This window comes from Stenella coeruleoalba, assembly GCF_951394435.1.
Source record: "Stenella coeruleoalba genome assembly, chromosome: 15".
Classification (NCBI taxonomy): domain Eukaryota; kingdom Metazoa; phylum Chordata; class Mammalia; order Artiodactyla; family Delphinidae; genus Stenella; species Stenella coeruleoalba.
Window position 1 is genome coordinate 4794271 of NC_137161.1, and position 13652 is coordinate 4807922.

At 44.7% G+C, this 13652-nt stretch overlaps 1 protein-coding gene across 1 annotated transcript in view; it reads right to left on the reverse strand.

The window, feature by feature from the left end:
• Positions 1 to 13652, reverse strand: part of VAPB (VAMP associated protein B and C) — a 49750-nt gene that overhangs the window by 5709 nt on the left and 30389 nt on the right. Inside the window, exons 3-4 of the mRNA XM_079946446.1 lie at positions 4551 to 4654; positions 916 to 996 (exon numbers count right to left, since the gene is read on the reverse strand). Of these exons, the coding sequence (XP_079802572.1) occupies positions 916 to 996; positions 4551 to 4654 (185 nt within the window). The remainder of the gene's footprint in view (positions 1 to 915; positions 997 to 4550; positions 4655 to 13652) is intronic.

Genomic DNA, 13652 nt, shown 5'->3' on the forward strand with positions numbered 1-13652 from the left:
TTTAAACTGTGTTTTTAATACAATTTATTATAAGTTTTTTGACTAGGTTGAAGGGAGGTCCACATTAGCATTACTGATACAATCTTCTCTCTCCAACTGTTCACAAGCCAGGGCCACGACAGGCTTATCCCTTGGGTTTCACACAGAGAAGAGAGAGCTGACAGCTTGGAGGAAGTCGCTCCTTGCCCTCACCCGCTCGAAAAGCAAAGGGGGTGATTCTCAACAGGGAATCATTCTGCCCCAGCAGGGGCACATTTGGCAATATCCGGAGACATTTTTGGTTGTCACAACTAGGGGGTGCTACTGGTATCTAGTGGGCAGAGGTCAAGGATACCGCTACACATCCTACAAGGCACAGGACTGCCCCCACGGCAAAGAATTATCCAGCCCAAGTGTTAATAGTGCTGAGGTTGAGAAATCCTAATCTAAAAGCATATTTTGACTGAAGAGGTGCGTGGGGTTCAAGGGGTAGAGAGGTGGTGCTGAGGGAAAGTGTAGACGGGGAAGCCTACAGGCGGCACTCTGTAGAACAACAGAACCTTAGAGCTCACCACCACCTGTCCACCAAGCACCACGATAAGCGGCAAATTATTCCGTTTTGGTCTTACCCACCGTTAAATAGCAACCTATAACTTTGCCAAGTCACAGAAGCTCTTTGGAATTTATGACATTTCAACAGCCAACAGGTTGCACTTTTCAAAGGGAAAAAATGTTTCAATTAGCTGTCTTTCTGCAAGTCTCTCAAAGGCAGATTTCATGAAGGCCCACTTACTTGTTAACTTCAGCTTATTTTTTTCTTCATACATCAGAAGAAGGAAAATAATTTGCCAACTTAAATCTTGGTTTTGCGGGAGACGGTATGCAAATAAGCATCAGCTTGCAACATCAATTACTGTTAACTAGAAACATACTTACTGGTTTATCATTTTCTGCTGGCAATTCAAACACACATCTAAGTTTTGAATCCATAAGGTCTTCCGGTTTTGCCTCCTTCCACTAAAACAATTTAAATTTAATAATCAGGATATTATAAAGCTGCTGGAAGAATAATTTTCTTCCTATAACTGACAATTTCAGAAAAATACTCTTAATGAGAAAGGCCTGATGTATATCAAATAAAGAACTTAAGTCTGCTGAGATTTCAATACTTTTAACATGACAAGATTAAACGCACTAGCTCTCCTGAATATATACTCTTCTTCACAGACCCCAGTCTTGCTGCCGGACCCCTCAGAGCCCACCAGCGCTCCTCCTGTCGCCAGTCTGCGGGAAGCACACGGGACAGAGAAGACCACCGCTGACCCAAGAGGAATCTTCTAAACTACAACTGGATGGCCTAAGGACATCTGGGCTCTCCTTAAGAAAACACAACTTACTTCACAGGGCACGTCCTTCTTAAGAGAGAGTAGCATGTGCTATCTGGGAGTGGTTTTAGAACACTGCCAACTACCAACAGGGCACAAGAACTGGCAGGCCACTCCCTGTGATCGCCACTGTCTGGGCTGCCCCCCACTGCCTCAGTGTGCTGGCAGTAATATCTCCCTGACTAAATCCATGTCCTGGGACGATGCACTTCTGGCTTACTCCTCCTCCTCTGGGCAGTGGAGGACAGGAATCCCAGGTGTTCTGATCATTACAGACCAGCATAGCAGGAAGGCTGCAATACAGAAAAAGGAACGAACTCCCCCACCCTCACCCCAGAACCATGCAGGAGGCAGCGAGAGCAACACAGTACCAAGAGCCAAAAATGGGAAATAATCTTTGTGTTGAACAATAGGGAACCACCAAATAAACCATGGCAGGTACAGTCAATGGAATAGCATGCCATTCAAGGGATACTGAGGAGTGTTTAATTGCATGGGGGAAATTCGCAGGATGTTAAGTGAAGAAACTACAAGCAATATCTTAAGTCTGTTCCTCTGCACGCGCGCGCGCACACACACACAGTGTACGTGTGCCTGCGTGCGTGTGTCAAAAGAACATCAGGCAAGGATCATCTCTGGGTGCCAAAAATCACCAAGTGAAAGACTGCTCGCCGGCAAGCAGGATGTTCATGTGGTCTCCAAGTATCTGATCACCCTGAGTGTCACAGATTACCTATTAACCACAAGGGGAAAATGTGCTTTGACACTGGGGAGAGTTGGCATTCACCAGCTTAACCAAGTAATCAAACTTAGTGTCACCAAAAGAGGGACAACACGGCATTAAACGCCTTCTAATATGGTGCATCATACATGACACCACCTAGGGAATATTCTTGCCAAAATAAAAAAAAAAAGAAAGCAAAAACATTTAACCTGAATTTAATCATGAGGAAATAATTGGACAAATCCAGAATGTGGGACATTCTGCAAGTCAACTGGCCTGGACTGTAAAAAGGGTGAGGGTGCTCCAGGAGAAGAAAACCTAAAGGCCATTTCTGGAACAACTGGAAAATGGTGACCATGGGTATGGGTTTCTCTATCAAACATTACTGAATTAATGTTAAGCTTCTTAGCTGTGACAATGGGACTGTGGCTATGTACGAGGCTGTCCTTGTCTGAAGCAGTTACAGGTGGTGAAGGGTCATGAAGTCTGTGTCTTACAGCCAAGTAGTTCAGCAAAAAAGGAAGTTTATGACAGCAACGAAGCAAACGTGGCAAAATGTTAAACGGTGCATCTTAGTAAAGGTTAGATGAGTAGGCACTACTATTTTTTCAACTTTCTGTATATCACAATATAAAGAAAAATATTTTAAAGTAAAGAAAAAGCACAAGGCTCGCATTAACAGTGGTTGGGTTTAGTATAAACAAATTACAGGTCACTTAGTTTTATTTTTGCTCATTTGTATATTTCCAAAATTTCCAACAATGTACATTTCATATAAAAAATTTTTAACTGTTATAAAAGTTATCATGGAAGCAAAATTCACCTTTATTGTATATAGAGTGCCTGGCCTGTAACAGTGCTCAGATAAAACAGCTGCCAGATGCCAGACACTACGCCAAGTTCTACATACACAGCACAGTTAATCCCACCACAGCCACGTGAACTAGGTGTTCATCCCCATTTTACACGTGACCAAACCCTCAAGAGAGTTAATGAACATCGCCCAAGGCCACAATGTTAGTAAGAGGCAGAACTCAGCTTCACACCCAAGGCACCCAAGCCCATGCTCTTCTCACCAAGCCATGCAGCAGAAGCCAAACAGATTATATTCCTGGATATTCCACATTCTGCATTTGCCATACATTTCCTTGGTCACACAAAGTAACATGAAGTGACACATCATGTTCCAGGAAATAAAAGTAGCGAATGTCTCAACAGTCATTCCTCTTCGAAGGAATCTTAAAGGAAGCCTACTCTCCCTGATCTCTCTGAAACCCCCAAATATCTAGCTTACCCTTCATTTCCTACCCAGAAGTTAAACATGCGTGAAGGTGGTCGGTTATGCTTTTCCGAGATGAAAAGCAGCAGCTGTGTGGTGGCACGGGGACACGAAGGTAGGCTGTGCATGAAAACAGCACCTAGTATACAACTGTGAAAGAGAAGCAGCGGTACAGTGTGCATCCCAGCTAACTCAAATTTGCAGCCATTCCTCGGATGACTTCAGTCTCTTAGTTTCAGTTGGCGAACTGCAAAGCAGTGAAAACCTTGCGGCAGTCCTGCCCTTCTTTCCCAAACTGTGAGGGCTACACAGTCTGTCCTCACTGGTGCTGTGGATTTTTTTAAGGTTTATCCGTATATTGTGATACACACTCACAGCACCAGGATGCCTGCTGATTTATTCAAGTGAAACCTTGGGGAAGAACTACCATTATAATCTTCTTCTAGAAAAATCAATACGAGGGATTGATTGCAGGGCCCCGCCCCCACGGCTACCAAAATCTCAAGTCCCTCACATAAAATGCTAGGACCGCTGGCCCACATCCACAGATGCAGAACCCACAGAAATGAAGGGCCAACTGTAATATATCAATTATTTATTTTATGAAAATGAAGTCATCTTATTTTTACCAAAATTAAGAGACAGAGTTAAACATGTATTTAAGCAGGGGAAAAAAAAATGAAGGAAACTTGGGGAAAACAACAACAACAACAAAAAACCCAGAATCATGCTTACCAGAACCAAGCATGAAAAAAAAAAGGCCTAAAGGGTTGAAGGATATTTAGTATTCAACTCTCTCCCATCCCTCTGGGTTCTGGAAGATGGGGAAGATGTGGTAGGAAGGTTCTCTATAGTGAAAACTGTCCTTTTCTGTGGGGGGAATGGGAGGGGGGTGAAGGGAGAGAATCCTCAGACCATTCAAGACACAATCCACCAGAAGAAGGAACTGCTGAAGGCAACCAGATATAAAAGTCAGAAAAGAAGAGTGTTCTAAAAAGTTACATGAAACGTTAAAATCAAAGTTTTAGAAAAACCATAAAGGCAGTCAAAGCACAAACCTCCCTGAAGGCACCATTCCCCTTTAAAATCAATTTTGACACATTTTGAAATGCATGCACCCACAATTCTGCACCTAATCATTTCTTTTAATTACTGAAAAAAATAAGAAGCATTCAGTACTTACTACTGCTTCCATATCAGAAGTGTCAGTTGGAGCAAACATAGACTGAACCATAAACTTGTGTTTACTTTTCTCATTGGGATCATAATCGAAAGGCTGTAACATCACTGAGAAAGAAAATATTTCATTAGGAGGGTCAGAGCTTGGTTACCAGCAGCCATTTGTTACGTTAATTACTTGTAGTTTGGTTGTAGAGCAGTTTACCAGGACTCTGTCTGAGCCTTCAGAAGCCCCAGGCCTTCAGGATGACCAGGTCTCAAACCTGAGGTCCAGGAAACTGAAGGGACTTCCCCAAGGTCCACCTGCAGGTAGTGGCAGAGCCAGGACTGGGGCTCAGGACCCAGGTCTTCTGATTCCCAGCCCACTGATCTGCCGCTAGGGCACACCTGACCAAACATCTGCTACGGGCCTTACATCCAGGTCAACCAGGTAGAATCACCTGTGCCTGTTTTGCTCAAGAAGACACGTGCAAATGATCTCTTCAGGAACTAAAACAGAGTAATCCAAGACATCTGAGGAACTGTTTTAGCTTCTCTCTGTCCTATTTCCCACGTCAAGGTCATCAAAGTAATGCTTCAAATGCAATTTTGCCAAGAATGTTAGGGAATTTTCAGAACCAGCACCCTCAGGGCATGGAGAAGACACCACCAGCTTACACCCTTTTTCTCCCTAAGCACCTAGGGGAGTCTCACATAAGGGCTCCCTGACTGAGCACAGCCACTGCGCTGAGCGAGGTGTCGTCCCGTTCTGACCGGCTGCCCTAGGACTTACCACCCTACCCCATTAAATGACAGCTGCTTTCAAATACAGGTTTTGCTACAAGCCTTTGACTAAACCACACATCTCACTAAGTTCCCTGAAAACTAACTTTTCCATACCCAGGAAAAGCCCGCTGTAGCCCTGACCTTGATAAGAGCTCCCTGGGACTGAGCGTCTCCCTTGGGCCAGAAGCTCAGCTCTGCACTTCAGCTTTATCATTACCTCAAAGGCAGGTAATGTTGTGGAAGTTATTGTGATGGCTGTTTTCAGATGAAAAAACTGAAGCGCAGAAAGGTTGGCTAACCTGCCCAAGGTCACACCGCGGAGGAGTGGACACTCCAACGCAGGTGGTCTGACTGGAAAGCCAATGCTCGTGGCCACCATGAGGGGCTGGCTCTCTGTCCTCTGACAGTGCAGGTCCTGTCCTTCTCCACCAGCACCTCTGCTGCTGGGCACTCGTCAGTGTTCTCTTGCCCTTGAACACCACTTAGAACTTCCCAGGTGCTTAAAGCCTCACAATCAACCACCCCCTGCAGCAGATGCAGGGCACCTACCCTAAGCCCTAGCTCATAAAGGAATCGTGAAGGGACTCAACAAAGTGAAGGGACCTGCTCAAGGTCACTGTGCTGGGAAGCAGCAAAACTTCGACCAGGAGCCACGTGCAGTCAGCACCCCTTCAGCCACAATGGACACTCCAATTCGCGACGGGGTCACATCCTGCACGCACCGCAGACCCACCATCACGTATCTTACAGAACCACCCATGATGAGGAAGAGAAATACAAACACCCCCCTCCGTCTTATCTGTAACGAGCCCAATGCCCAGGAGATGAGAGCAATCGGAAGACACGGTTAATTTTCAGAGAAGTTGGCTCTTCAGCTCCAGTGACACTGGATCACACACAGAGAATGGATGGGTCCAGAGACCCTAAGACAACCCCACATAAAGAGCCCCAGGAAGACCTGCTGTTCCCTTTCCACTCTTCTCCCCCTTCCTCCAGGGGGCGTGAGCCAGAAAGAAGGGCTTGGGTTGCAGGCACGTTCTAAAGCAAACTGACCCTTCCTTTTTCTCTCTACCTCGCCCCACACTCCCATCCCCAATGCCTTCGCAATGTCCCAAAAAAGGAAAGTAACTTTTACTAGGGCCTAGTACGGACTAGGCACCAAAGAAGGAATATTTTCCTTAGTTCTCCCATCAGTTCTCACAACAATCATAAAGATGGCCATGTCTTTATGTTCTAGATGAGAAGACAGGGCTTGGTAGCCTCCCTCGAGTCCCATGGACAGCGTATTAACTGATGGAACCAGAGCTCCACATTGGCTTTGTGTCCACAGTCCGACTTCCACACCACAGGTTCTCGAAGTGTTACTCCCAGACCCCGAGACCCACCCCTCAGGCGGTCCATAAGATCAAAACTGCTCATAATACCAAGACGTTACATGTTACATGCTTTTTCCACTGCACTGACATTCGAAGTGATGATCGGCACAAAAGCAAAGGTGGGTGAAACTGCTAGTGCCTGAGTGCAGACTTCACTAAATTCCAACCCCCGACAATGCATCTTAGCGCTCTGTACAATGAAATGACAAGTACACATCAAGCATTTCTGCTGCCTTGGGAAAAGCACCTGTGCAACTGTTTGGGTTGTGAGCTCAACTGGACGCTTTCTCATGGAACCATGTACTTGAAAGAACAACCGACAGAAAAACTATGGTTATTCACACCTGGGTATACAGCAGATATTTTCCTGAAAAATGAATGAAGTGAGCCTGTCACTTTAAGGAAAACAACTTATAGTTGTTGCCGGTGACAAAAACCAGGCATTCAAACAAAAGTTAGAATATTGGAAAACCTCTTTCTGCCACCAAGAGCTTCACAGTTTCCTGAAGATTTAAGGACTTTTCCAATGAGATCAGTGGGAACAGTAACGAATGTACTTTTCTGATACTGTATAATGAGATGTCAACAGCTGGAAGATCTGTATAACTCAGCTAGCATAATATTACCAAAGCCATCAAGTGTAAGAGAAACCAATGCATTTTAGTGAAACAAAGTTCAAACGGTTCACTGACAGGGTGTCAGATTCTACACTGTATTAAACTTTAAGAAAGTGTCACTTGTCAAGTTTTGGTATAGTGTCAAAGAATAATGTCTATAATTATCTGAAAAGGCTATTAAAAATACCCTTTCCTTTTCCAATACATATCTGTGGTAAAGGTGGTTTTACTTCATATATATTCACCAAAACAACACATTATAACAGACTGAAATGCAAAAGCAATTGAGAGAATCCAGCCTGTCTTCTATTTAGCCAGAAATCAAGGAGATTTGCAAAACATATTGAATAAAGCCATAATTTTTTTGAAAAGTTATTTTCCACTACAAATGTTACTGTTTGCATATAACTGTATTTATTAAAGTTGTTATTAAAGGAATACTTTTTAAATTTCTCAGTTTAATTTGCAATACGATAAATATTGATACAACCCACAAATCAAAAAAAGCTCTTTTGGTCTTTGATTTCTAAGAGTGTAAAGGGGCCCCGAGACCAAAAGGTCTGACCACCGTTATTCTACATCAAGCTGCCTCGCAGGCCCCTCCAGGAGGAAAATGCTCGTGTTAATAATTCAAGTGAAGGCACTGGTGGCTCTGTGTGGTCCCCTTCGTGGGAGAATGTGCAGTGTGAAACAGAAAGCAACCTCACACAAACCAAGTCTTGAGTCCCGTATGTACCCAGGCCTCGGGTGGAGACAGAAGCACACGTGCACGCGCATGTGTCCCTTACAGGGAGGGGACTGGGGTTCCCTGTGCTCTGCTAACCAAACCACCCTGCAACCTCTTGCTCCACCTCTGGAGAAGGGCGCTGTCTGAGACCCCCTGCCACCCTCGGACCTTGAAGGTGGCATCAGTCCAACTCCAGGCCTAGAGCAGGCTGCCTGCCAAGTCGCCACAGTGCAGAGCTAGACGACCCTCAAGAGGATGTAACTGACACTTAGACCTCGAGGCTCAACAAGAATGTAAGCACACAAAGAAGTGGGTACTGGTGGTAACAAATCACCTTACAGGAGCACTGGAGACAGCAGAGGCGGCGGGTCAAATACCCCTCTGCAAAAGCTGGGACTCATGAAACAGAAACGCAGATGCCCGATGCACTGGTGAGACTGGCAAGGTGAAAACTTTAAGCTGAGTGAAAATGGTGGCCGCTGGTGAACTTCTGCAGCAACTCTCCTTCCACCTAGAGCAGTAGGTGGAAAAGAAGGCGTTTGCCTTCATGGGCCTTCATGGTCATAAAACACTGGATCAATAAGATCAGACTTTCTTCAGAAGAAATGCAGAATATATGCCGCTTAACACACACACACACACACACACACACACACACACACACACCCCTCAGAGAAATGACTTGATTAAATGCAGCATAAAAGCTTCTTATGAGAACCTGAGCAGGTCACAGATCATGTTCATCTGCATCATAATAATGGCAACAGAGCAAATGAATAAAAGTCTAACAAGCACCTCGACACACGCTTTATTATTTTTTTAATCTCAGAATTTTATCTTTAAAATGTCCCTCTCCTTGTTCACATGACCACAATCTCAGCTCAGCTCCTTTCTTGTGGGCTCCCCAATCAGCGTGCGAGAGGGAGGATGTCAAGTGGCACCCAGGCTTTGTGAAATTTCATAAACCCTCGCTGGGCCTCCGCATCTGCACCCTGCTGAACTAACACGGCCCCCAACTCACGTCCAAAAGTTTGTATTTCTCAGCTACGATCATCTCATGTTGAATTCAGTTTGTTATACTCTATTAGCTGGAACTTTACGAGAACATGACAGAATAAATGTTGTTAAACGTTTGTTCTTTCGGCTGCATACATGCAAATTGTGACAGAAATTATGTACTTTTTTCCATGACAGGCTATAAAAGAGCTTCCTATTAACTTATTTCACTTGAATACCAGAGACACTGATGATAAAATCCTCTTAAATGAACCATCTATCCTACTTTTAAAATGTATTGCTGATACTACACTAAAAAGAAGCCTGTTACCAGGAGACGGCCGGGAGACCAGGCCACCACTCACCAGCATGAATGCTTTGTCATACGATGTCTGCTATGCTGCAGGCTGCGAAAGCGTGATCCTGTTAGGAAAGGGGCTTCATGGTCATAAAACACTGGATCAATAAGATCAGACTTTCTTCAGAAGAAATGCAGAATCTATGCCGCTTAACACACACACACACACACACACACACACACACACACACACACACACACACACACACACACACACACACACACACACACACACACACACACACACACACACCCTCAGAGAGATGACTTGATTAAATGCAGCATAAAAGCTTCTTATGAGAACCTGGTCACAGATCATTTTCATCTGCATCATAATAATGGCAACAGAGCACATGAATAAAAGTCTAACAAGCAACTCGACACACGCTTTATTATTTTTTTAATCTCAGAATTTTATCTTTAAAATGTCCCTCTCCTTGTTCACATGACCACAATCTCAGCTCACCCCACCCCCCAACACCTAAGCCTCTCCAGCTAGATCTCCCCGCCTCCTCCCGGCCTCTCTCTCAGACAAGCTGCCCTGCAGAGCCCTAAAACGCTACAAATTTAACCTCCCCCTAAACACCCTACTCACCATCACGATATTCCTCGGACCAAAAACCTGCTACAAAAAAAAAAGCCTATTTCCCAAGTAAAAAACAGTCAATTCAAGTCCACAGCCTGGTTCTCTCAGTTTACTGATATGATCCAACAACAGGCTTCCCTGCTGGTCCAACAGGTGTGCACATGGTTCTGGCCACACCCCCGCACGCAGGTATTCTCCTGTCGTTACCCAAGTCTCCTCTTATCATGTTGGGCCTAGGAGGCAGCCACATCCCTCTCGGTCCCCCTGCCCTACTCACATCTCAGTATGTCACACCTCCCCGGGCTTCATCTGACTCTGAACCTGCCACTAGTCTGACTCTGTCATGAGGGGGTCTCCAGCTTCAGCGTGCATCAGACCCACCTGGAGTGCTTGTCAAAACACAGGTGGCAGGGTCCCACCTCCAGTTTCTGATTCAACAGGTGGGGCTGAGAACACGTATTTCTAACCTGTTCCCAGCTGCTGCCGCCGGTCCAGGCACCCTACCTGGAGAACACGTGCTGCACGACACCTCCTCACGCCGCAGCTCCTACTAGAATGCTATTTCACACTCTCATCTTACTGGGGATCTTATTCTATCAGCGGACACTACTGATACAGAGTTCTCCCCACATGTTCGCCTTTTCTACCCAATTAAGCTGAGACCAGGACTTCATGCTTTGCTACCTCACATTCTGGGAACTAATCTGCAGCTTTCCACTGGTTGAGGAGTATGCCCCCTCTTCCCTTCCAACATTCAAAGCCCTCTGGAATCATGCTCCCCCCAGAAATCTCCCTGGGCAGCACAGAGAGAGGAAACCCTCTTTAATCCTCAACCCGCTGTCTTCTCTTCTGCCCCACTTCCCAGAGCCACTCACTCTTCATCTCGTGGTTTAAGACAGTGGTTTCCAATCCTCTCATCACCACTGTGCTCTCGCATTCTCTGGCTTTGCTTTCATGCCTCTGTCAAAAGACTGTTCTCTACTAAACTGCATTTACAATGTCATAATGAAGTCACTGCTCCACTTTTTGAAACTAATCAGAGACACACCAGCACTCTGTCATCAGCTTATGATAACCAGTATTCCACAATGAGGGGACAGAGTTCTAGCCTAAAGCAAAGCGGACATTTTAGTGAGACTGGGTGCCCTTATCGTGAGTAAATTTATTACTTCCTTCAGGATGCTCAAAATGTTGGAAACATGACTACTTTCCTGGACTTCTGTCTATTCAGGGACCCATGGATGGAACTAAGAGTCTAGAGAGTAAATAATTAATTTTATCTATTTATAAATTGGTTGACACTGAATTGTCTTTGTGCTCTCTACAGGAGTTTCCAGTTCAGTATAGCCCATCTTAGATAACAAATCCCTCAGAGTCTTATTGATTTATCTGTGCAGAGTTTACAGTGCAAATGTACCCCAGTATCACTGGAAAATGAGGTGTGCAATATACAATCACTGGCCAAAGAACATGGCTGACTCACTCTTTTTTATAAATATCTTTTAAAATGCACATCTTTTTTCAAAGCTCCAACACACTTTCCTATCTCCACTAACACTTCATACTGGAATACCACACAGCCTTTCCTGAGTACTCTCGTGTTCTGATTATCAACATCCATTACATGCCACCTTAATATGACCCACAAGCAAGGTCTCTCGGGACTGACCCACTGCACAGGGAGAACGGTGTGCCCTGAGGTTCGGGCAATCCCAGATCCCTGCTGTTACCTTCCCGTACTTGTTCTCTGCGGTGTTCCTGTCCAGGCCTTCACTGTGGCCACCGCTCGCAGCCCTTGCCCTTCACTCTGGTCTGTGATGGGCTGGACATCAGAACAGGGTTAACAGAGAGTCTAAGGTAAGAGTATAAACAGGACAGTCAAGACTAGGGAGCCTAAGTGTAGAATGTGCAAAAGGTGCTGTAACCAGTGAAAGGAACATTACTTTTGGCTGCTCCTCGGCCACGCTGTAGTGAGCTGTACTGAATGTACTTCAGCTAAGTGAGGTGTACTGAATGTACTTGGATAAAGTCCTCTTGATCATGATCTTTGAAAAATGTAAAAACTAAGGAAATTGTGTTACACTCATAAAAAGTGAAACCTAGGATTCTCCTTAAGAAACTTCAATATTACAGTAACCTTTTTTTTTAATAAATTTATTTACTTATTTAGTTTTGGCTGTGTTGGGTCTTCGTTGCTGCACGCGGGCCCCCTCAAGTTGTGGCGAGCGGGGGGTACCCCCCATTGTGGGGCGTGGGCCTCCCACTGCAGTGGCCTCCCCTGCCGCGGAGCATGGGCTCCAGGTGCGCGGGCCTCAGTAGTTACGGCACACGGGCTTCAGTAGCTGTGGTGCACGGGCCCAGCGGCTCCGCGGCATGTGGGATCCCCCCGGACCAGGGCTCGAAACCGGGTCCCCCGCACTGGCAGGCAGGCTCCCAACCACTGCGCCACCAAGGGAAGTCCCTACAGTAAACTTCAAAAAAATCTTTAGAAGCACGATTAAGCTTAATTACTGTTGGCACTTTCCCCCTTTTTTTAAAAACCAGAATCTCATCTGGTGAAAAAGATTAAAGACATCTTTTAAGTATGAATGTGAGTTGTTCTTATCTGAGAGTCATAAAGCTGGTTCGTGAAAACCACTTAGGAAAAGGTTCTGTTTATCAGAGACTTCCCAAGCAAACGATCAATCGAAGAAGAATGTGGCTGTTAAGATGCCCAAACCTCCAAATTTAGCTCCCACTATCAGCACTTGACGGATGCATCCCTGACTTCTTTCTCTAAGGGCAGGGCACTTATACTCCGGACGCTAATCACCTAAAAGCTGCAACCCAAGGTTGGCTGGTCCAGGGCAAGCAAGTACCTCCTTTAAACTGAGTCAGCAAAATCTTAAAAGGATTAATTATCAATTGTAGTACTACCCAATTACGTTACCTGACCGATGTTTCCATCCAAGAAGAGCTGCTGATACGCATTCTCTGTCCTCGGGATTTTATTGGAAGAACTTTACGCTTTAAATGTGACTGAAATAAGTGCTGAAAAGGGCTATATGTCAGGAATAAACACTGCTCCTTAATTCTCTGGATTTTAATTTAAAACACAGATTCAGACACTAGAAGATTTGTGTTGGTTTGTCTTTAATTCATTTTCAATTCCCAGGGTACACTTAGTAAAGTGTATCTGTACCTAAATATTGGTATCTTTAATGACTCTTTCCAATGCCCCCCCCACCAAACAGATATTTTGCATTTCTAATTTCCTTGGTACAAAGGCAACCAATATGCATAATTGAACTGCAAATGGAAGCGTGCTTGCTACTTTAGTGAAATTAGAATTCAGTGAAGGCTATAAAAATATTCAACTTAATATCATATTACAGGAAGCCTAAGCATTTTTGATGGGCCCATAATTTTACCACTTCACCTGCTGTATCCGCTGGCAAACATGGTTTGGAATATTAATGGAAAACCCCCTCATTATGAAACTGCAGTATTAAAACAAAAAAATCCACAACACTAACAGCTTACCACAGACATTTTCAGAAATTGTCTACCTTAAAAATATTTTCCCACCAGACAGTTCAGAAAACAGATTTAATTTTGTAAAGCTAGAACAAATGGAGAGACCCCCCACTGCTTCAAACAATTCATTAATTCAAAAAGTTCTATTTTCCTTGCATTTAAAAT